We start from the raw sequence: 24,688 nt of genomic DNA on the forward strand, positions 1-24,688 counted from the left end.
GTGACTGGGACTTGAACATATCATCAAATTGATCAAAATTGATTAACTTTACTTGTTACTGACCAGTGGAAAAAGATTACAGAAAAGTAATCATTTTCGTCTTTATATTCCTCCTTCATATCATCATCATTATTATTATCCTTTTATCATCACTAACATTGTAATCTACAAATGATGATATGAATTATGAAACATAATAGATAAGCAATAATCTTGCAAAAGTAACAATGTGAATGAGATTAAGTTAAAACTGCCAAAGGCTTGATACAATTGAAACTTTCGATTACTACAATCAATTAAACTATTAACTTTGTTGATATCGACAAATTACACTTGTACAGTCCTCGTTAAAAGTTGTCACTGGTAAAATAACGCGTTTCAAGGTCATTTGAAGGCATTACCATAAAAAAGTATGTGTGAAAACACCAGTATCAAGTTTTCAGGCTCGTATGTCTTTGTATTCAACTGTTAAGATAAGTTTTGTTAATTAAAGAATCTCAGTAATTGAACTTTTTAATTAAACTGCAATATTTTCTGCTTGACAGTTACTGTTGGGGATTCTCGATAAGAGAGCTCAGAATAAAAAGATCGTATCGGAACAAAATAACTTTTATTGAAACACTAATTAAAGAGACTTTAGTTGGTGGTAGTTTTAAGGATGGTTTAGGTAGAAAGCACAATGAGAGATTTTGAATAGGGTTAATTAAAGGACATAAGGGTGAAAATATTAACTATTAATGTAATGTAAAAAGGCTTTGTATTTATACATAAGGGTTTATTCCCTAGAGGAGATTGTGATGTAATCAATGGACGATGGGGTGGTCAACTAATTACGATTAAAATGAAGCTATTTCCCTAACAGTTACAACAAACTTCAAAATCTTGCCCAGGATGAATAAGCTTGGAAAATCATAAAATGACCATAAAATGACCTTGAAACTCGTTATTTCACCAGTGACCTGAATGACCTTGATCTTTTAATATGACAATCCAGTATCGCTCAAACTCATACCACTCAAGTCGCCTTCACTCTTCGTTGCTGAGATTATCTCAAAAAACATCGGCGAAAATAGCTGAATAGCCCTGTAGTTTAAAATTTCAGGTACGAGATTTTAATACTCTCATTAAAAATGAGAAGATTAAACCCTATCTATGATTTCACTGATGATCAGATTAGGATTTTAAACTGTTTAAAAGATTTACCCTTGAACTCTCTCGTTTTTAGTGTTTTTAAATTTCATTCGCGATCCCGGCCGTAGAGAAATAACAGAGGACGAAGTCAGATCGTATCTCCGTGATCAACGATACTTATGTATGGAGAAAAACGTTGCCCAGTCTGTAAGTATTGGTTATATTATCATGCAGGTCGTTTTTATCAACTAAAGCTGATTTCACTGAATATCTCAAGAGCTCACAGTCATTAGAATGTCAAACGAGACCACAGGACTGAATAGAATTGAAGTGTTTGGCCTTACGATTTTCAAGGTCCGTGAGGATGTATCCCGAAGGACACGTTGAAAAGTAATTTTACGGTCACCATGTGAAAGAACACAAGTAGTTTCGCAGAAGTCTTTGGGTTTGATGAAACTTATTCAAACAGCAGCTGAGATAGAGACTTTTCTCATGAACTTGTGTCCCGAAGTGTTTCTAGATTGAAAATGGTTATCTTATAATCCTGTCACCAAAGTGACTCTAAAATAAAATTTTAGGAATAATTTGATAACGGTTATACTCTTTCGCACGGTTACCTATCAACGTTTCCTTCGTGAAACCAATTTATTTAAGATTCAAATCGTAAACTGACTAGAGATATGATGGATGTGATAATCATTCTAGTTCATTTCAACAAAATCAAATCTGTTTATATTCAGGTAAAATATAATATTCTTCAGTTTTATTCGTGTACATACACGTCGATCTTGAAGATCTCATGTGATCTGCAATACTTTTACACGACCAGAACAGAAACAAAGGAAATGAAATGTTTAGCTTTTCTAAGAAATATATTCCATATTATGCCCTATCAGTTTCCAATATTTCTCCAATATTTGTCTCTCAGAACATTCGAAAAGCTCTGAAAAACTTTTATTCTTGTTCCATAAGATTTATAGTCGGAATCACTGTAAAGGAACTAATCACATTTTTGTAACATGATGGTTGCCAATTCAGCAATATCTAAAATCTCAAGTTTGATGCTTCATATTGATGTTCACATAAATTGGAATCTTTTTTCATATTCACTTTTTTTCTTCTTTGTTTAGCTTTTACAAGACTGATATTGAAATTATCGATCTAAGAAGCACCATGAATGAGAAAGCTACAAAAGAGAGCGATTCAATTTGTAATTTCATTGGTTATTAAATATTCCAATATGTTAAAATGTTTTAATAAAAGTTAATTGAGTTTATTTACATTTAGTTAATGACAAGAGAATGATTTTCAATTGTTATCAATACTTTTTATAAGTATTATTATTTTAGGTAGAACAACAATTCATTTGAATAAAGAGTTCGAGTTGAAAGTTTACTTTGTTATGTTTTATAATACAAATTCAGTTGGTTTCATATGAATGTTTATTTAATTGCTAATCATATTTACAGAGAAGTTAATTAGTTACATATCAGCATTTGTCAGGGTTGGAAGTGAAAAATGTCTATAAGTAATGTACTCTTCTGGAACCTCATCTTTCACTGTCCGTTTCCGTCTCTTTCGCTTTATATTGATCGAAGTCAGTAGGCCAACAAGAATTATAATGAAAACAGCACAAATAGAAACACTGACGATGATTCCAACAGTTGATATCGACATTCGAGTCTTTTCATTGGCTGCAAGCGTCCGAGCCTAAAAAGATGAGCCAAAAATTGAGATAATTTAAGATTAATTTTGTTGAATTGAAATCGAAATGTTCAAACTTGTATGGTTAAGATGACTATGAAACTTTTCATTTGGTTCTAGTTTCTTTGTGTTGATATCTAATTGAATGGTTTGAGTTCAAGTATTAGGTCAATCATGGTTATTATGGTGAACACCATGAGACATCATCAAAAGTATCATGATTAAAATTGTATATCATAATACTGTCAGGAGTAGTCGGTTAAATCTTGCTGAAAAGTAGGTTCTTATTCAGGCTCATGTAATAATAATACATGATAATAAAAACATCAACAACAAGAAATAGTGAAAAAAATGGTTTGTATAAAAAGTGATATGATTTTTTGGAAGAAAAAAAATTGAAAAAAGTTGATGGGAGTTAAGATATTGGAGTGGGTCATTAGGTGGGTCCTATTGAGATACATTGAGCAAGTAAATTTAATGGAATTGTGGAGGGTGGGAGATTATGGTGGTGGGAGTTAAGTTATCGATGTGAAATGATGATGAGGATGAAGAAGGAGGAAGAGGATAAGAAAAATTCTTAGGCTTTTTTTATATAACATTTACTACAGAATAAGAAGTAAATAATAATAGAGATTGAATTGTAACTGCAGGCTACTTTTGGTGGGTTAATATCTTGCTTATATCCTCATCTAACAAGGAAGAGGATGAAGATAAGGATGAGGAAAGAAAAGAAAGATTTATTTTCAAAATGAGTTGAAGATTTTGAGGTTGATATTGACTTCGCAATGAGTATATTATATTGGTAAGTGAAGCATATAAATCGGACCCGAACAAACAAACATTTACTTTTATATTTGCTATACTATCTTAACAATGTTCTGAATGAAATGATTCAGATGATGAGAGTGAGTGAGAGAGATTGGTAGGTGGAGGAAGAAAAATGATGATAAAGAATAGCAAATCAAGAGAGTTACTTGATTGTCGAGAAAAAGTTTACTTTGGTTTTTTATTTTCTTGCATTTCTTTTATTCCTTCATCATCATCTTTTGCCTTCTCAGCTTATTGGAAGAGGAGGAAATTCATGGAGAAAAGGCAAAGAACAGCAAGTGAAAGGGTGGGAGGCAAAGATGAAGTCGTAACCTTTCCTGGCCCTGTTATTGTATCAACATTGACTAATGTTCAGTAAATATTATGGAAAAAGGAGAGAAAAAATTCACTCATGGAACTTTCATTTTCTCCTGGAAAAACTTTTCATATCATGGATATTAGATGAACTGATATGTTCAGATAGAGAAAAAGTTTGAACAAAAAAAATTCCAAAAACTTTTTTCTTCGCTTTAAACTGATCACATATTCACACTATTAAGATTTTTCAATATTCAAAACTTCATCACATTATCATTAGATATCATGTGTCCTTTTTTTGTGATATTTTCCAAATAAAAGTTCACTCAAGCCCTCATGTCATATTCTGTAACTACATTATTGAGATTTTGCATATTCAAAGATGAACTCTAATTGATATGAATTGTGTAATTTAAATTGATAGCAAGTATTATGGAATAATAATAAACACCTTAATTATCATGTTAATTTATATTCAAAGTTGTTAAAATACATGGTTACTATCATGAGTATTATTATCATGCATAATGTGGGTAACAACATTTAGATAATGGGTTAACATCAACTTTAATGATAATAATTTAGGGTGATGATGTTATTATGGTGAAATGTGGTTGAAATAATGATGATAATTATGATTAATTTGGATAATTGTAAAATTGTATACAGTTAATGATTAGATAATGACCAGTCCAAATAATTTGAAAACATTTTCATTATCTTTAAAAATGTAACGAGTAAAAAATCCTCTGAATTATTCTGAGTAAGTTCAGAATCTATCTCATGATAAGAATGTTATCTTGGTGAAAGATTATAAACTAATGGTGATTATTCAAGTGATGAGGATGAAAGATAAACTGAAGAAAAAAGAATAGCATCTCTTGAAAAAACCGAAATATAATCATAACAAAATGAAAGGATAAGAAAATAAAATGAGATGAGATGATGAAGATAATGATGATAAAAATTAATCCCTTATAATCTGGTTAACTAATCATCTATCACAATTATATCTATAATATGAGATAAATATATCAACTGGAATCACGAAAGGATAAAAAGTAATCGAATCAGTTTCAATGAGAAAAATGTATATGTATTTTATAATAGAAATCATCGGAAGATGATAAGAAAAGGAAGATGATGATAATGATGACTGTAATCATGAAGATAAAGACTTTTCTTCCTAATCTTTGGTGGAGAAATATCAATGATGATGATGATGATGATGGTGATGATGATAGAGGAAGAGAAAGAGAAAGGGTAAAGAGAAACATTGAAATAGATATCTAATAGAAAGGAATCTTATCATCTTCTCCCGCATCATCATCAGAATTTATTCTCTTTTCGATTACAGGGTGAGAATCGTCATCATCATTTCTTATCATCCTCATCTTCCAAATGAACATAAACTGAGGCGAAAAAAGTGAATCAAAATACGATATCTATGAATGTACATTAATGAACGAGACCAACAAGGTTACTATTAATAGTTTCTTTAGGACGAAGACATCATGATGATCACCATGATGATGATCATCCTTATCAATGCCTTTCAATTTAAATCCACTTTGAACACAATCAATTTCAATGTTGAGCATGAAAGGGGAAGGAAAGAAGCTGAAGATGGTTCATGATGCTAAGAACTTTTTCTTCCTCAACATCATCATCTTTCTCTCGCTCCTTTGGGTTACTTTCAGATCCAATTAGATAGAGAAACAATAGGAAAGAAAGAAAAGAAAGAGCATGATAAAAGTCTTTCTCCTCATCTTTTTGAGCCTTTTACTTGTTTCCTTTTTCACTTTCACTGTGGATAATGATGATGATGAGGATGAGAAATGAAACATTTCTCTTTCTCTCTTCTTTGAGAAACCATTGAACCTTTAAACAACAATTAATCAACAGAATCACAGTTTTATCACCAACTCTCATTTTCACTCTTCATTCATTCATTAACTTGATTCAACTCTTTTTTCCCTTCTTCCCTTTCCCCCTTCTATCATCATTCTTGATAAATTATCAGCATCATCATGGAAACGTATTAATATCAATACATTTCATTTGAATTAACTATTCAGTTGATATACTAATTGTTGTGCTCCGACTGATTGTTAAAGATACATTTTGACTCGAGTTCTGATTTAATACATTGGAAATTGAATATTAATCATTTTAATTAATCCAATTGTCAATAGCATTGATGCTATTTCTTATTCTTACTTTTCATGTTTAATCTGATAATTGACTAATTGTTATTTAGCAATTAAACGATTAGTTGGATGTTCATTAGCTGATTGATTTCAATGTGTAAAAGTTAATGAATTAATATTAATGGAAATCGATGAATGTTTAATAGTAATTGTTTCCATTTAATCTAATCAATTTAACCGCAATTAAAATGGATTTTGTTGCAATCAGCTTAATGTTAAAAGTTGTTGGTGTGTATAAGTAATTAATTAATGATGATTAACTGCTGGTAAGGAGTAAATAAATCAACATCAATTGATTAATCATTTACAATGACCATCGATTTGGAAATTGATCAGAAAACAATCAATGGTCAAAGATAGAAAGAGAATTTTCTGAAAAAGTTTTCCAACTTGAAATAGTTGAGATTTAAGATTTTTTATCACATTCGAGTTAGAATTTGAACTTTCCATTTCCATTTTCTAAGTGATAATAGAGAAATTATTTATCAGTAACTAGAGATCAACCAGAGATGATCTGAAATGGATCAAACTGAATCTAAACATCGGTATTGGAGATGAAATTTGAATCAGGAACAACAACAAATCCCTATGTTAACCATTGAACTGAACAATTCTCATTGATAAGATGATAATGATTCATTCTTACCTGAATGCATTTTCGATTTGATGGTGAATACTCAGCGTAATTTATTCTTTGCTGACCCACCACGTAAGCTCGAGGTTTGCCATTGTTTTTAAGATACTTTTCGTTAGCGTGTAGGCAAACTGTGTACCAAGTTTCACTTGAAAGATTTTCAAGGGTAACGTATCGTTGCAATGGAGACAATTCTTTCGAAACAGGAACCGGAAATCTTGCTGATGTAACATGATAATCTATTGTGTAACCCGAGACAAGACTTTCATTGGTAACCTCCCAGTGAATTGTTATCCCTTGCGGATCAAGTTTGTACACCTCAAGGATTGATATGGTTGGTATGGGACAGAAATCAACTGGATGTAAACTTAAAATCATCGATGAAAACAATTTACCTGGACCAGCACATGATAAATCCTTGTCTTGATCAGCTGATCCAAGTAAACGTGAATGACTTTGTAACCATTCCCAGAGGGATAATAAACGGCAATCACAATGTAATGGATTACCTGTTGTTGGATTTGATGTGTTGATAGATTACAAAAGAAAATGAAAAGTTTTGATTAAGATTAATTATCCACCAAAGTAAAAACAGTAAACAATATGCATTGAATATCAATTATCAATCAACTTGTCAACAACAGTTGAAAAATCATAGAACGAGATTAGTTTTCTGTTTGATTTCCTTACATTTCAAAACTAATTGTCAATTATATCCAAGGAATTATCAGGAAAATCATGAAGCTAAAATCATCTACAGATGATGATGATTTATGAAGATGATTGATTAACCTGAAAAATGGTTCATTTAACTTTTTACTCTTTTCCCTACAAATTGCTGATTAAATCAAATGCTTTCACTAATTGTTTTACTCTATTTCCAGTCATAATCAATGGTAACAATTTACCAACACGATTCAACATTCTGATTAATATTTAATCTCAAAAGTTACCATTCATTTGTATGGTTACATCATTAATGTCCATTCCAAGTGTACAGTAATACCCTCAAATGATGGTAACAATAACAATCATAATAAAATAATGATGGTATTGAGTCAGTGAAGGTCATCATCATCATCAGAATGACCAGACTGTATCTGAGATTATGAATGTTACTAATAATAACAATGATGATGGTAATACTTATGGACTCATGGATTATGTTCAGTTGATAATTGAACCTCTTTAATAATAATAACATATATAAGATAAATGAATAATGAATAACTCAAGTTCATATTGGACATTTCCTTTCCCATGGTGACCTTATAATAAAGGGACAAAGGTTAGATTATAAGACTAATAATCGAGAATCTTTCTTATTATCGTCCAAATCATTATTATTACTTATGATTATTATCATTGCCAGAAAGTATTAATAATAATGAGAAATTATTATCAGTTTCATGTGAATCTTATCATGTGTTAACATGATGTCTATTTTTGTAACTGTTGAAACTCATTTCTAATCAGCTATCGATTCAATAATAATCCAATGAATTCGCTATGAATTTTGAAAATTGAAAGATTCTCTCGGTGATGAAAATTTAGAAGTTAAATTGTGATTCCAATTGGAACTAGATTAATCACTAAAAAATTGATTCTATAACAATAAAAGGAGTAAATTGTTGGGGATGTTTAATTTCACCAGAATAATAAGATTTGACTTCATGATAGTAAAGTGATGATGAGCTTGGATTTTGGAAGGAAAATTAATTTATTTTGTAGTTAAAGGGAACTGAATTAAAAACAATCAAGGTTTTCATTCATATCGTTTTTGTGCTTCTCTTCCATGAATCTACCATGTTAATCTATTATCTCATAATCAACAACTCACACTTCATTAAATGAACATTATCATTAATGAATGAACCATTTTCATGAGACATTCAGAAATGATGATTAACATTAACACACCATGAATACAATGGACATTGAATCGCTGAATGTGTAACATTGTCTTTGTCACTATTACAATTGACTTGAATTGTTGTTGTTGATTGTATCACAATAACAATTGCAAACTCTAATTAACATGAATGATTTATTTACTAAAATTGAATCTTATTGTTATCATTTAAACGTAACAGTAAATGTCATCATTATCAAATGAAATCAAGAGTTGAATCAAATAACACTAACAGTTGATTATGTTTTCATCTTCATCTTCATCAGTAATCATCATGAAAAACGAAACATTTTACTGATCATTATCATCTCTGTCCTGATGATTACCAACATTTGTTTAATGCTAAATTGTTTGATCAACTAAATGAAAATTAAATTCACCATTCTAATCATCTTCATCGTCCTTATTGATGCTTTTTCAATTGAATATTCACTAACAACCATTGACCACTGGGAATGCTTGTTAACACAGACACTTGAGTGTTATCATCATTTTCATCACCTCAGTCTCTTTATAAGTGTTGAGTTAATTTAGTAAAAAGTATAACATTGAAAGAGGATAAACAAACAATCTCGAGAAACAAGAGATGAAAAATAAACTGAGACAAAAAAACATTCGCATCAAGTGTAATCAAAGTTTCAAGTGATTACAATTAATTCATTTCCATGGGATAATTATTGGTAATTTTAGCTTTTTCATGTAAATCCATGATAACACTTGAATCTAAACAACCATTAAGGCAACTTGAAACACTGACATACCTTTTAAATGTATTAACAAAATTGAAATTAAGTATTAATATAAATATTAATAATGATAATCTAATGTAATCTTGGGTGTTCAGGATTAACTATTTATCTTTCAGGGTGATAATCTTTGTTGATATTTACTGTGAATAATCTTGTTGACTGAGATTGAATGAACTGATGTTACAACTTGTATTTATCTATTGATATATCAATAGATAATTAAACTATAGTTTAATTATGATGAAAGTGTAAACTTACCAGTTAGGTAGAGCTGGTCAATGGTCACTTCAATAGTTTCAAGGGGAACCACTGACATGTGAGTTAAAAAGTTATGCCTTAGGTCAAGTGTTAAAAGAGATGTTAAATTTTGGAAAGCATTGTTGGCAATCCAAGATATTGAGTTGCCCGTTAGGATTAAGGTGGTCAGTGAATCGCCCAAATGTCCGAGGGTGTCAAGGCGACTCAATCTATTATATGAAAGGTCAACTGTTTTAAGATTAGATGAGGATGAAGGTGATGGACCAAAATAAGGCAACTCAACTAGATGATTATGGGTAACATTGAGCAATTCCAGGTGAATTAAACCAGATAATCTTTCTTCAGGTAAAATTTCTAACTCATTGTAACTTAAATCGAGGTAAATCAAACCGATTAGCGGACGAAATGATCCCGGTGATATTTTACTTATATGATTTTGACTTAAAGTTAATTTAGTTATCGCTTCGAATCCGAAAAAATCGTGTGAGGCAATTATTGATAGATTGCCTGAACTTATGGTCAACTCGGTAAGAGATTCAAATGAGCCGGAGATACTTAAATCTTCACGAATCCGTAACATTGGATTACCTGAAATGTAATCCTTAAGGGTAGATAATCCGGATCTTATGAAATTGTTGGGAATATATTGAAACCAATTTCCCGATAAATGAATAACTTGGAGTGATGATAAATTACTGAAAACATCAGTTGAAATATATCTCATCACATTATTAGATAAATCAAGAAACTTAAGATGTTTAAGATTAACAAGTGACCCAGGGTCAAGAGTGGAAAGTGAGTTATTGGATAGATTAAGTTTCTCAAGGTGCTGATAATGACGAAATGAGCCTGAGCCAATATGACGAAGACGATTAGAGGATAAAGATAATACCTAAGAGAAAGGACATACCAAGTTCGGGCTTAGGAAGAAATTCAATTAGATTATAATCAAGATATAATTCACTTAATTGTGGACATGATATTGACGATGGTGGAATTGTATCTTCACTGAAAACTGAAGTCAATCCATTACCTTGAAGGAAGAGAGTGTAAAGATGAACATGATGAAGAAGACGACGAAGATACAATTTTATCATAAGAAGATATTCCAGAAAAGAAGCATCAAAAATGGATAAACTTGATGTCGATAGGAAATGGTAGCTTTTCAAAGATGTCCCGTTATTTGATGAGATGTTCAAGTGCTTCAAAGTGGATGGAAGTGCCAATGTATCCAGTTTGTCGGATGATAAATTATTGTCACTCAGATCAAGGATTGTCAATGAGGTCAAGTAACTAAAAGTTAAAGGGTCAATTTCCTCTACCATAACATTAGACAGATAGAGTTCATCAAGATTTGAAAGATTGGTGAAAAAATGATTTCGTATAACGTACAGCTGATTGTTAGACATTGACAAATATCTTAATGACAATGACAACGAACTGAAACTTGCTGGCTCAATGTCCATCAAGTGATTACCTGATAGGTAGAGTTGTGCTAATGAGGTGACACCACGAAAAACACCTTCCGACAAGTGATTAAGATTATTGTTCTCGAGGTTCAAGTAAATCAGTTGGCTTAGAGATTCAAATGTTCCAACTTCAATCGATGAGATCTCGTTATTTTCGAGATACAACTTTTGTAACCCTGAACACGAAGCGAAAACTTGTTTAGTCAACTTTTGGATTTTATTCCAATTTAACCAAAGGATTTCGAGGCCAGACTGGCCTGTTAACGAATCATTGTGTACAGTGTAGATTGTGTTGTTATTGAGTTGAAGATATTTCAATGAGGACGGAAACTTGGATAGAGAATCAGACATTTCGATCAACTTATTACCCTGAATGTTGAGAAGTTCAAGATTAGCCAAACTCGCCAGTGCCTCATTCTCAATCACCTCAATTCGGTTGTTTTGAAGATGAAGCTCCTGAAGATTTGGGAACGAATAGAAAACACCTTTTCGAACTTTTTTCAATAAGTTCCGTTGTAATCTGAGATCACGAAGCTCTACTAGCTCCTGAAAAGTTCCTGGTTGAATATTTGCAATTAAATTGTTGTCAAGTGAAAGGGAACGAAGTTCGTGGTTGTATTTGAAAAGATTTGGGTGTATAGCTCAAGCGAGTTGAATGAAAGATGAAGTTGATTGAGATGTTGCAGAGTATAAAGTGTACCAAATTCAATGTCAGTCAACGCGTTATTGGTTAACCAAAGCACTGAAAGGTTAGTTGAGTTCCAAAAGTATCGTTGATTAATCGAAGCAATTGTTTCGATTAAGATAAAGTTCCCTTAGTGAAGGTAAATTATGAAATGTTCCAAAATCGATTGAGTGAAGATGGTTATGAGAAATGTCAATCGTCTTTAGTTTAGTTAAACCTGCAAATAATTCGGAGGGAAGAAGTCGAAGCGAGTTGTGGCTTAGATCAATCGATTCAAGGTCAAGCAGAGTAAAAAATGTTCGTTCTTCAAGAAAAGTCAATTTATTGTTATAAAGAGACAGAGTTGTGAGTTTGGGCATAGTTATGAAACTTTTATCAGATAAAGTTCGAAGGGCATTTGAAGAAAGGTCAAGTGTAGTTAGTGCTGTGAGTCGGGTAAACCCATCATCGGTAATGTCGGTGATTTTGTTTCCAAAGTTTAAGTTCACGAAGTTTACGAAGACGACGAAGAGCCACCAAAGGAAACCATCAATTCTATTAGATGAAAGTGTCAACTTTTCGAGTTGCCTCAAGGCCACAAATGAATATTCAAGTAAAGATGAAATTCGATTACCATGAAGATTGAGAGTCTCCAGAGGAAGACCATAAGCTGTATAACTTTCAATCTCATCGATTTCATTGGCCTCAAGGTCAAGTGTTGTTAGACTTCGAAGGCCTGCTAGAGAGGATTGAGGTAACACCTTTAATTTAGAATTAACCAGAGAGTGACCTAAGGCAACCTGAAAGTCCATGGAAAACAGAATCAGATAAATTGGACAATGAAGTAAATGATATGTGAATCGATTCAATTGTTGAATTGGTAAATACACTTGAAGGTAGAAAGGTAATGTTTCCATTAAGATTGTAAATGGTTAATGATTTAACTGGACTGGAAAGAAGACGAAGTGTCGTTGCAATGGCCTCGATATCGGTTGATGGGCATTCGACGTAAAGTCCATCGGTAAACTGGTAACACGAACAGCCCAAAGAGGTTCCATTAGAGTCCATTAAAGGACAGAGATCACGAGTTACTTTGATTGAAGGTTTTGATGATTTGGAATCAATATCATAATTAATTGGACGAAGTGACACTGATAATGATGATGGAGATGAAGAGATTGAATTGATTCATATCGTTGCTGAGATTCATCAAGAGAAGATATTTGCAAAATGATTTAAATGGTGATGATACAATTTCCATGGAAACAGGAAGTATAAACAGAATTGAAATGATGATCACATGATGATAGAAACTAATTAACTTGATTGGAATGTAGTTTACCTTTAGAAGTAACAATTTATCACAAAAATGTTTTTCTTTCATGTTATTATTTATACTAACAAACAATCCTTGTGACGATCACGATGAGTTTATGTTTAAACTTTTCTGATGAACAATCAACTGTTAATCTTCAAGTCATTGTTGTAATTTGTTATTAATTATGATTGAAGTGGATCACAATCAATATAAAATAGTCACTGAACTTGGTCGAAAGTTTTGTTATGATTGAAACAATTAGTTTGATATGAGTTGACAATCCATATCGTTGACAAGATCTGGAATAAACAAAATGGTTTCATTAGCATTCAATAGAAATCAAAATTTTTGGCTCATCATCAGATTTGAATAATTGTCCAATATCATGATTAAATTATTGGTTGATTGGAAATGATAATGATGATGATATTGTAATCAATATGATGTTGATGTAAAAAAGTAGTTGATTCCTATCAAGATGTTCAGTTGATTCAGAATAATAATTTTTTCCTCCCTATTGTTATCATTTTCTGACTTTATCATGATTATAATTCAAGTTAATATCTTACAAACAACGACATTATGATGATGATAATGGTGAAAACAGAACAGACTGAATGAATAATCTTTATCATGGCTTCAAGGAAATGAATACAGAGAAAAGAGGAGGAGGAAAGAGGAAGAAGGAGGAAAAATCTCAAGTTCTTGACATGTTAATGTCACTTTGTCATCTCTCTTCTTTGTATTCATCAATTCTCAAGATCAATTGATGTTGTCATGATGTGTGTAAGATGAAGATGCTAAAGAAAGAAAGAGTAGAGAGAGGGGAGCTAAGAATGAGAATGTTTAAACTGATTGAATATGAGAGAGTGGGGGAGAAAAAAAATCTATCAAAGGCATAGAAAAAAGTCTTTGACATATTAAGATTGTGTGTGGGGAGGGTTGAAGGAGAGTGGGTTTGGGACAGGGTGAGAAATCATGACTTCAAATAGATGAACATGAAAAGTTTGATAATCGAGACTGGATGTTGGTGAGAAATTAGGACTGGGAGTGAGAGGGAGGAAAAAGTAAAGATATTCTCAAGAGTCACTTCGGATATTGAGTTTATTTCAAATTCAATCATGAAAGTGTTACATTGGAAACAATGATAACAATAGATTTTGTGATAAAAATTGAAAATGTTGGCGATAATTTGATCCTTACCATGAAAAAGTTCAATTCTAATGAATAGGCAAGGAAAATAATTTTGAATGAATACAAGATCATCTCATGAAATCACCATGAAAATTTCATAGTTTTCATCTTAGAACATGAATTCATTTTCTCAAAATCAGGTCATGATTTTCCTGTTTAGGTTCAATTTAGTTATTTAATCTACTTTAGCTCGTCAAAGTAACATTTATATTCATTAGAATTTTAATTGTTTATTGGAAATTCCAATTCTCCAATGAACCGAAATAGCTACTAAGTTCATTGAATACTTAATGAAGCAAAAATTTATTCGATTGACATCTTCTTGAGTGTCAAGATCCACATATCATTGCATCATGATGTGAATGCTCAATCTTATCATGAAACAATTGAAATTGACAAAAAATCATTGGAATTCATATCAATAGATTTACAAATTGATAACTTGAGGGCTTCATGAAATCAGAGGTTTAAAAGACTAGTTAGTATTTTTATTCCAACTGAATAGTAAATTCATATTCATTCATTTTTATTAGATATTCAATCTTAATAAAATATATGTTGCTCCAAGCAGATTATACGTTTTGACTTTGATGAATTTCAGTCTAATCCCAAAAGCTGAAACTTTAAAACGAGAACCGTTTTGTAAACGGTTAACTAACTGCTAACATGGTCAAAGACAAGTTCACTTGGAACGTGAGTTGAAATTTTAAATTTATTTTCCCTCTCAAACTAAGAAAAATGTTATGAACAAATTTCAGTCCAATCTCAAAACTGCTCAAAGGTTAACCGAGGTCATCAAGATCAATGTGAATCATTCCAATAACGATTTTTGAAAAATTATAAACATAATCTATTGGTCAGTTTGATTTTCGATCGTCTGACTCTCCGGATTTCTTCAAATTTACCATGAAGACCGTTACCTCCTTGTAATGGTATAATTCTGAATACAAGGCATGATGATGATAGATTTACTCAGAGAAAATATCTAAGGTGATATATTATACTTAAAGCATATCAATAATGCTGCTGGTCATCTATTCACCTCGAGGTGATAACTTTAAGCATTTTAACAAAATGTTCAACTTTTTCTATTCCTTGAGCCTCTGAATAGGTGTTGTAATGAATATTTGATGTGAAACTTTGAGATTATGCTGATTAACTTAAAGAGATTTATTAATACAATTAATAACAATTTTTCATGCATTTTATATAACAAATGATTAATGTTAAAATGTTAAATTGCAGAGAAGATAAAATAAGCACCAAACTCTCAGAAGTTCAATTTATCATGCATCATGAAGTTTTTTTTGCAGATTAACCGATGAACTTTTTTTTCTAAATCATAGTTTAATCCCCTTGTTTCGTGTAATATAACTGATGCATAATCGATGGTTGGAATTGGCTCAATATTTTCACAATATAAACAGTAAAGCTCATGCAAATACCCAATCAACAGAAAAGAGTCAAAAGAGAGTCAAAAAACGAGTTGTTTAAGACAAAAAGACGACATGATGAATCAAAATTTTTTGAGCGTTTTTGATTCTATTTTGAGTGTTTTAGAAGATATTTTGACTCTTCTATTTCAAACTAAATGGAATCAAAAGACGATACTTTTGGGTTGATTCAAAATAAATATCTAAGATTTATTTATTAGAAGAAAATTATTTTAAGTAAATATCCAAGATTTTAATCAAAATTACGATAAATAGAAAAAGAATCAAAATTTAGATGAATAGAAAAAGATTCAAAAATTGAATCAAAAGATCCATGTTCAATAATAAATAATTTTTAGTCGATAATTGAATCATCGTCAGTTGCATTTTCAAAAACAGATTCATCTTCGGATCCATATTCTTTCGATGCATGTGCTTCTTCCGATTCTTCTTGATTGTTTGATTGATTCTCCTCATCGTCCTCGGTTTCATTATCCGCCGATCTTTTTGTTAGATCGAAGTTTCTTGCACAAAGTTCTTTTATTATTCTTCCTCTGACCTTTTTTTCTAAGGCATCAGAATATCTAAGAATCTCTGCCTTTCTGAATAAATGAGTTATAAAGGCTTGAACTCTTTTTTGGCCTAATCTATAGTTAAATGACCCTTCCAATCTTCCAGAATAAGGATCATCAAACCCCCAAATGAAGGAAAGAGGATACTTGTTCTTTCTTGTTTCGATATTTTCATCCAAATAACTTTCTAGTTCGAATTTTGTGATCATTTTCTTGCCTAAAGTAACATCCTTGTAGTATGATTCTGGAAACGAAAAGCGATGATCTGGTAAGCAAACGAACAAGGTTTCCAGGCTTTGAATTTTAACAGCAAAGTGTATTTATCTAGATCCAATTGAATCAATCCTTCTAGGAAAACTTGATTCTTAGATTTGATCTTATATGTTGGATCAGTCTCTGAGATTTCATTGAATGATTCAATTTCTCTTCGATTTTGTTCATCAACGATTTTTGGAGAATCTTGAGTCCATCGATCATTTCGAAAAGAATGGATCCAGTTGTATCAAACTTGGAGAACATTTTCTTTCTATCTAACTCCTTCATATGCTCGCCATAATCTTTGATCAACTTTTCCAGTTTAGGCATATCTATTGCCTTTTCTTCAGATTTTGAAGTTTCATCCATAGAATCATAAACAGCATCTTTTTGTAGTATTTTCACTTTTTCACATACAGATTCATGGGCACCTGAAGTGGAAGCTTTGTCGAAATCGGAATTGAAAGAACTTTCATCATTTGCCGAAGATTGTTCGAAAAGCTTCGCTATTCTGAACACCAAGTACTTGCTGGCAAGGAATATCTGTAGCATCACTCAAAGGCTTGTATTGCATCACTTCCACCGTGAAACGCTTTACCTTTTGAAGATTCTTCCATGACGGGTTCAAACTTTTATTCTTTATCAGCTCTTCTCAAGCCAGATCTTGATTCAGAAGTTGCTAGAATTTGAGCAGTTAATCTCATTCCATTTAGTTTGATTTCAAAATAGTTTTTGATTTGGTCCATGATCCAGTTCGAAGATCGATAATCTATACCAAAATTATCTAACTGCTTCTTCTTGATTCTGACTAGAATTGGTTGATTATAATTTACACACTCCTTGTTCAAAATGAGAGGCAGCATAACAGCATATAGAGTTTCCGGTGTGACCAGCGGGTAAGGTTGAGCAAGAGGGAAATAATCATCATTTTTTTCTTCACAAAGTTTTTCGTTTGAGTTCTCATCTGGATCATGATTCTTTGAAGATGGAGATGATACTTTCTCTATAATAGTTGTTACCTTTTTCGGTTTCCTTTGACACTGAAATGGATCATTATTCTCACTTCCTTTGGAACTTTTTACTTGTTGCACGGATGAATTTGTTTTCTTAGAAACAGGAACCATAGATTGTGATGAAGGTATTTTATTACCATATACCGTAGATACGATTGGAGCTGATAAAACACGCACATTGTCAAAAGCATTATAAGAATCACCTTTGATTCTTTTTCCTTTTAGAGGTAGAGACATTAAATTATAAAAGCAAGAGACACTCAAAACAGAAAGTCAATTCAAGATACACAGAGGATCAAACAATATTGATCAAGTTGAACAAACATCTAGTAGTTTTATTATGAGGAAAACTCGAAGTAAGATGAAGAAAGAATTTGAAAACTTTGCAAAAATTGATTTCATTGGGTAATAAATATTGAGATTGATTTGCTAATAAATTGATTGGTTAGTTCAGATGAATTTGATTTGATATTTGATCAAGGTTCTTTGTTTTGTGTTACAATGATTGAAAAAAATTAGAACAAAAAATTTGAGGTTGAATTACTAATAAACTGATTGGTTAAATGGAAGAAAATTGATTGGATAGTTGAACAAGGTTCTTTGTTTCGTAATTACAAAGATTTTGAAAAATGGAACAAAAAAGAAAAAATTACCTTGAAATGTCTCATGAGACAATGGTTACTGGTTTGAAGAAGAAAACTTTTAAAGTATCCAATAGAAATTGAATTGGAAAACTTGATCAATATTCATTGTTGTTTTGGTTTATCAGTTCTTTGTAACTTTTCCAATAAACTCGGACCGTATTTGGCTTGTAGCTCAGCTAGTAACTTTACATCAGCCTCACTTGGCTCAGAGACCCGACTCGACGATTCAATTTCTGGCGTTTTTTGGGTCATTGGTATTTCCAGATCTTCTTTATTTTCATCAACCGAAGTTAGATCTGCACCAGAATCTGTAGGCTTTTCAACTTGATTCTCAGTTTCACAATTATCTTTCGAAACTTTTCTTTTCTTCAGCATCTCTAGTAGCTTGAATCATCTTCTTCGTTTCCATCAGCGACTACTTCTTCTTCCTCACCATCAGCATCTTGTTCTTCTTCCGGAATATCTTCTTCTTGTATCTCTTCTTCTTGCATCTCTTCTTCTATCTCTTCTTCTTGTATCTCTTCTTCTTGGATCTCTTCTCCATCTTCTACGTCATCTTCTGTGATCTGAGGATGAGTAACTTCATCTTTTCAGGATTTCATTCACTACGTGAAGCAACTTGAATGGGTCAAAAGATGTTGAAGGCACAATATCTTCGGCAATATCCGTTCCTTGTTCTCCAACTGACACGAAAGATTCGTTATGACTCGCTTGACCCTTCAAAACCAGATTCTACCGAATAGTTGGTAGGTTTTCCTGTTTTCAATCGAGACGATTGCCTTACAGGTGTTGATGTAGAAATTGAGGTTCTAGAGAATCTATCTTCTCGATCGTACCATCTTCCACCTGTGAAGCAAGGGATAGAAATTGTTGAAACTGATCTAGTAGATCTATGGTCCAAATCACTGATATCACCTGGTCTTTTTTCACTCGCTTTTGTCTTTTCGAAGGAACATAAGAATCTCCACTCTCTGATTCCACCGATGCTGAATCATCATTGACCCGGTAATAAGAGCTTGATCTTTCTTGGACTTAGCTTTAGCTGCATCCGCTGTGGTTATTCGAACTCTTTCATATTGTAATGCCTTAGAAAGAATAGTGGTTGATAGATATTCGTACGTTGAATCATCGTAGCTCATTTTTCCACATTTCCGACAGACATGATCTGAAAAGAAAAAATAGAGTTAATGTATAATTGATACTTGAAACATTTTCACTTACCGATCAATGCTCTGACTCTATTCTTGCCAAGTTCAGGAACCTTATCACCTTGATCAGTTGTAGATAATGGATATTTGTAATCCCAAAGATCAAACAACGAAGTTCTACCACCTGTTCCATGAACTGTGACATCAACGATCCAATGTCGTGGGAAACAATGTTTCACTATATTGTTCATAACTTGTCTTGGCTGACGATCTTCAACTTTTCTAGGTAGAGATCTGCAAGCGTTTTTGTATTTAGCTGCAGAAAGGGGTAAAGTACCTTCGATCATGATATAACCACCATCTTCGAAAGTTATATCTTCACCGATTATCCGATCGGCTGATTTTACCTCAACTCTCTCACTTATTTCAGTTGTTTTGATAAGGCAAATCAACTCTACTACCGATTCACAAATGGGTAAGATCTTTGAAAAAAGTTCATAACCTTCAGTTACTCTTGGTGTAGCATCGAAACAATCTTTCAATTCATTGAATTTTTTCACCATAACTTCGAGTTTCTTCTGCCAAGGTTTTGCTTTTGATTCTGGAACTTTAGCTGGCGGTGAATCGATTTTTTCCTTTTTTATCTCTGATGGAGCAAGGAGACGACTTGTAGAAGCAACTGGACTTTGTTGAGATTCTAGATCAATAAATTCTACATCATTTGATGATTTATCCATGAATCCTATTTCTTGCTTGTACAAAAGATTTGAATGGTCAATAAATGAAATAAACTTGCTTCTTGATACCATTGGCAAGGTATTTTCATCATACGCAGTTACAATATTAATATTGTTGCACTTAAGCCAAGTTTCAACTTGATATTTGACATTTGGAATCTTGAGGTTTTTCATTTTGTGAGCAAATAAAGTATAAGACTCCAACAGTGGCTTCGAATCATCTGAAAAAAATGATAAATTCACGTTAATTTTTCGATTAAAGAAAAAAAGATAAAAGAACTTACTTCCTGATGCAACTGCCATCGCTGGAACCATTACATTACCATCAATTATGATTTTCATGAAATTATCATAATGAACAGTATAAGGCTTCCAAATTTTTGGCACACATTGACGTTCGATCTTAAATCCGATAGGAATTGTTTCCTGAGAACCATTATCATTTTTGACCCTACAAACGGCAATCACGATAGTTTGATTCTGTTTAAGAGCCAACATTGTTGCCAATAATGTTTGTTGATTATTGATCAACTTATGAGATTTTCTCACGTCTCTTTTTGATGAAGAATTCAATTTAACTTTGACCGTCTTTCTGGATCTAAGATTTCTGTCCATAAATTCACTCGAATAAAACAAAGATCACTTTTTTGGTCATAAATTGAGTTTTAAACACTGAAACACTTTCTCTTAAAACAATTTACACGTTTTCAGACACAATTAAAATAGATTTTGCTGATAAAACTTCCTAAATTGATAAAAGTACCCTTTCCGTAACAATTAAAATTGATTAGATAAAGAAAATGATTAATGTTCCCATAGCAACGTAGAAAAGAACAAAATTTAAATTCTATTCTTTTTTGAGTCACGTGAGAAACAAGTGGTACCACCTGTTTGTTGCTCTATTTTAAATTCTCTTTTCAGAAAATTAAATGTGTTCATTTAATTGTTTTATATTTAATTAATTTTGTGTTTAAGAAATTTTCTTTAATTGATTTAGTTAATTGTTCTTAATTGAAATTAGTGTCACAACCTAAAATATCATCGTTTCTTGAAACAGTTGATATGTTTCCATGTGGACAGAATTCAGCAGAATCTACAAGAACCAAAGATCGTAAGCTACGGTCTGGTTTTGAATATAGTCAATTAAACTATATTGAAGATCTGCCAGATTTTGCTGATCAAATTGATGATGATTCTTATATCCAAAGTGATGATGATCTGTCCTCAATCATCTTTTCATCAGATGGTGAAAGTGATTTGTTAATTGACCCGAATAACCTTCATAACTCACCATCTAAAAAGGAATATTTGGAAGCAGTTCTTTCTTCTATCATGTCATTTGGTTGTTTGAATCTCTCACAGGCAGAGATTGTTGTTAATTTATTCAACAGTTTGAATCAAAGATTCTCTTCAGATCCAATTTGTTTGCCCAGTATTAGATATTATTGGGACAAAAAATCAAAGGAAAATCCGGTTAAATGTTATATTTTGTGTGATGAAAAACATGCACATGGACCCTTCATCGGAGAGCCTAAAGACTTTGGTTTTTTCATCTGTGGTGATCAACATGTCAAGGGAACAATAAAGAATGATCAATATTTTCTACATATAAGTTTAAAGAAGCAACTAGAGAATCATCTCCCATCTTTCAGTGAAAATGATTATCTTGAGGTGAACGATGACGAAGAAATCAATGATATTTGTTCTGGTTACCAAGCTAAAAAACTCAAAAGTGACAGTTCAGATACAGATTCGAAAAAGTTTTCTATCACCCTTCATGCGGACGAAGTCCAAGCTGGTAATAGCTCTAACATCAAGATTTTTCCTATTCTGATCACTTTGAATGAGCTGAAACCAGATATTAGAAGGAAAAATATTTTCATGGTTGGTTTATTTGTTGGAAAGACAAAGCCGAAAGTTTCTAGTTACCTTGGCCCAATAGCAGATGAACTGAAAGAGCTTGAAAACTCTCCAATTTCTTGGATAAATAAGGAAGGAAAACAAATGAGATCAACGTTCCATCTTATCTGTCTAATTGCCGACGCGCCAATGCGTGCTTATTTACGTAATGTACGACAGTACAATTTTTCACACGGTTGTGATTGGTGCCTTCATCAAATGTCTTCAATAGATGGAAATAGAATGTACTCGAATTTAACTTCAAGAACAGAGATCAATAATCTCAAACGGAAACATGATGATTTTTTAGAATTTTCAACTCTTTTCAACGCTGATTCTAATAGCGAAGATCATGATCAACAAATCTTGAATCCTCGTTTCAAGGGCCTGATCGATGATTCACCCTTGCTCGGACTCAAATATTTCGATCTTGTTAATGGTATCAGTGTCGAGCCGATGCACTGTTTGTTATTGGGTATTGTGCGTTCGATTCTGTTGAAGGGTTGGCTTGGGTCGAAGAATCTAAAGATCTATGAAGTTAATGATAAAACTTCTTTCAAAGATAGATTATCAGAAAGATTGATAAAGATTCGAGTTCCAACAGATTTTGGAAGGCCACCTAGAGATTTGGACCAAGTTAAACACTGGAAGAGTGCAGAATATGACAGTTTTTTATCATATTACTTTCTTCCAACGATAAAAGGTCTATTAAAACCTGCTATTTATAACCATTTTCTTTGTTTGGTCCGGATATACTTTCTGGCTCATCGAGGTCCGATTAATTCAGATAGAATTGAAGAAATAACTAATCTTATCGAAGTGTTTCAACATGGTGTATTCAAGATCTATGGTTCAAGTTTCATGACTTATAACTTGCATATTTTAACTCATTTACCAAGCTCTCTGCAAAATTTGGGTCCAACCGCAAGTGTTTCATCTTATCCATTGGAGAATACAATGGGAATTTTAAAAGAAAAAGTGAGAAGAAGTGTAAACATCGCATCATCTCTTGTACGTGTATTCATCAATGACTTTCGGTTCAAAGAATCACTTATAACCAGAATATCATCATGGCGATTGAGTGAGAGAGAAAAAAGATGTTTTGGCTTGAGCGAAGGTGAAAACACAAACCATTCTCCCAAAATCACAGTCACTGAAATAATGAATTTGTCCAGGGCAGAAATGATAAAATAAGATTGATAAAAGAACACCTTGGATCTCAATATCTTCCTAATGATATCGAATTTCTAAAAAGTGTAACCATAAGTGGCCTTCGATATTCATCGGAAAGTTATACAGTTGGTAAGAAACGAGATGATTCTTTCATCAATTTTCGAAATCAACAATTTTTTCGGATCATGGATATTGTTCGGATCAAAGGTGAAAAGATCTATGGTATTTGTCGACAAATCAAAGTTTCCAAAACAAAAACTCAATTCAAAGGACCTAAGGAGAAAGTGATCTTGAATTTTGATCATATTTTTGACGTAAAACTAGAGAAATTGGATCAACAGATTTTGACGCTAATTGAACTAAATTCGGAGATAAAAAAAGCTATTTTTATTCCCAGTACCGAGTTCAGTCATAAATACAGATGTGACCACATCGTCGAAGCTTTTTTATTGAATTTTTGACGCGTCGTGTTTGGATTTGTGATCTATTTGATTTTATTTACAGTGGTGGTTTTTTCTTCTTTTTTCGAGTGAAACTTGATCAAGATTTGTTGAAATTCTATTGAACATTGGATATTAAATCTAAGATCGTTCAATTTTCATCAATTAGTTCAAATCTTTCCGAAAAAGATTCATCTAAAGTGAAATTAAGTGAAAAGTGAAAGTTCAATTATCCTGTTTTCGTTAATCAAAATTAAACGTCTCAAAAAAAGAAAATCAGTCTTTTCTTCTTGCAACATCATCTTTATCAAAGTTAAATCATCATCATCATAGATCAGAATAATCAAAAATTACAAAAATTTCATCAAAAATCATGGTTAAAAGTAAAATCTAATTTCTTTTTCTTTTTACATTTTTCTCTATTGATATTGAGTGTTCATTGTTTTTTTCTTTATTTTCTGCTAAAGTAAACAAACATTATCTTTCATCATTTCCCTCAACAATTTTTAACCGGTCGATCTTTGATTATTATCATTATGGACTAAGTTCTATGGCCAAATTGTTCAACGGAATTAATCAAAGAAAAAATCTCTATTATGAACCTAAAAAGATCCAAAAAGCGTTAGAAAGCTATTTCAAAGATCAGAAAAAAACAATGAAGGATTCACAATCTGAAGATTCAGAAATGGAATCAATCGATGTCTTTGATCTTATGGATAACTTACAAGAAATTGATCTCAACTAATTACGGATCCAGGAGAAATTTATATTTAAAGTTCAAATTACAATCATCTTGTTACAAGAAATCAACCGATCTCAGTTAGAGTGAAACAAGTTCCAAATCAACAAAATTTTATTATTAGATATTAATCAGAATTGTTTTATATATCAAATGTTATTGTCAAAATCTCTATTTTTCTAGAATATCAATGTTTCTCAAATTGACTCACAAAAAATCAATTATCTTTTATGCATTTATCCTTGATTAAAATGGAATCATGAATCT

The 24,688-nt window shown here is 32.0% G+C and overlaps 1 protein-coding gene across 1 annotated transcript; it reads right to left on the reverse strand.

The window, feature by feature from the left end:
* Positions 1-2,333: 2,333 nt before the first annotated feature.
* On the reverse strand, positions 2,334-17,245 carry LOC128394372 (protein artichoke-like). Its single transcript, XM_053354700.1, is given in 12 exon segments — positions 2,334-2,841; positions 6,817-7,313; positions 9,724-10,572; positions 10,634-11,833; positions 11,893-11,981; positions 11,983-12,347; positions 12,349-12,404; positions 12,407-12,656; positions 12,745-13,007; positions 16,656-16,832; positions 16,925-17,059; positions 17,227-17,245. Coding segments are annotated over 12 exon segments (4,128 nt in total). The 3' UTR covers positions 2,334-2,613.
* Positions 17,246-24,688: the final 7,443 nt, after the last annotated feature.

This window comes from Panonychus citri, unplaced genomic scaffold (genome assembly GCF_014898815.1).
Source record: "Panonychus citri isolate SS breed McGregor unplaced genomic scaffold, ASM1489881v1 Contig00020, whole genome shotgun sequence".
In the NCBI taxonomy this organism is placed as follows: Eukaryota; Metazoa; Arthropoda; class Arachnida; order Trombidiformes; family Tetranychidae; genus Panonychus; species Panonychus citri.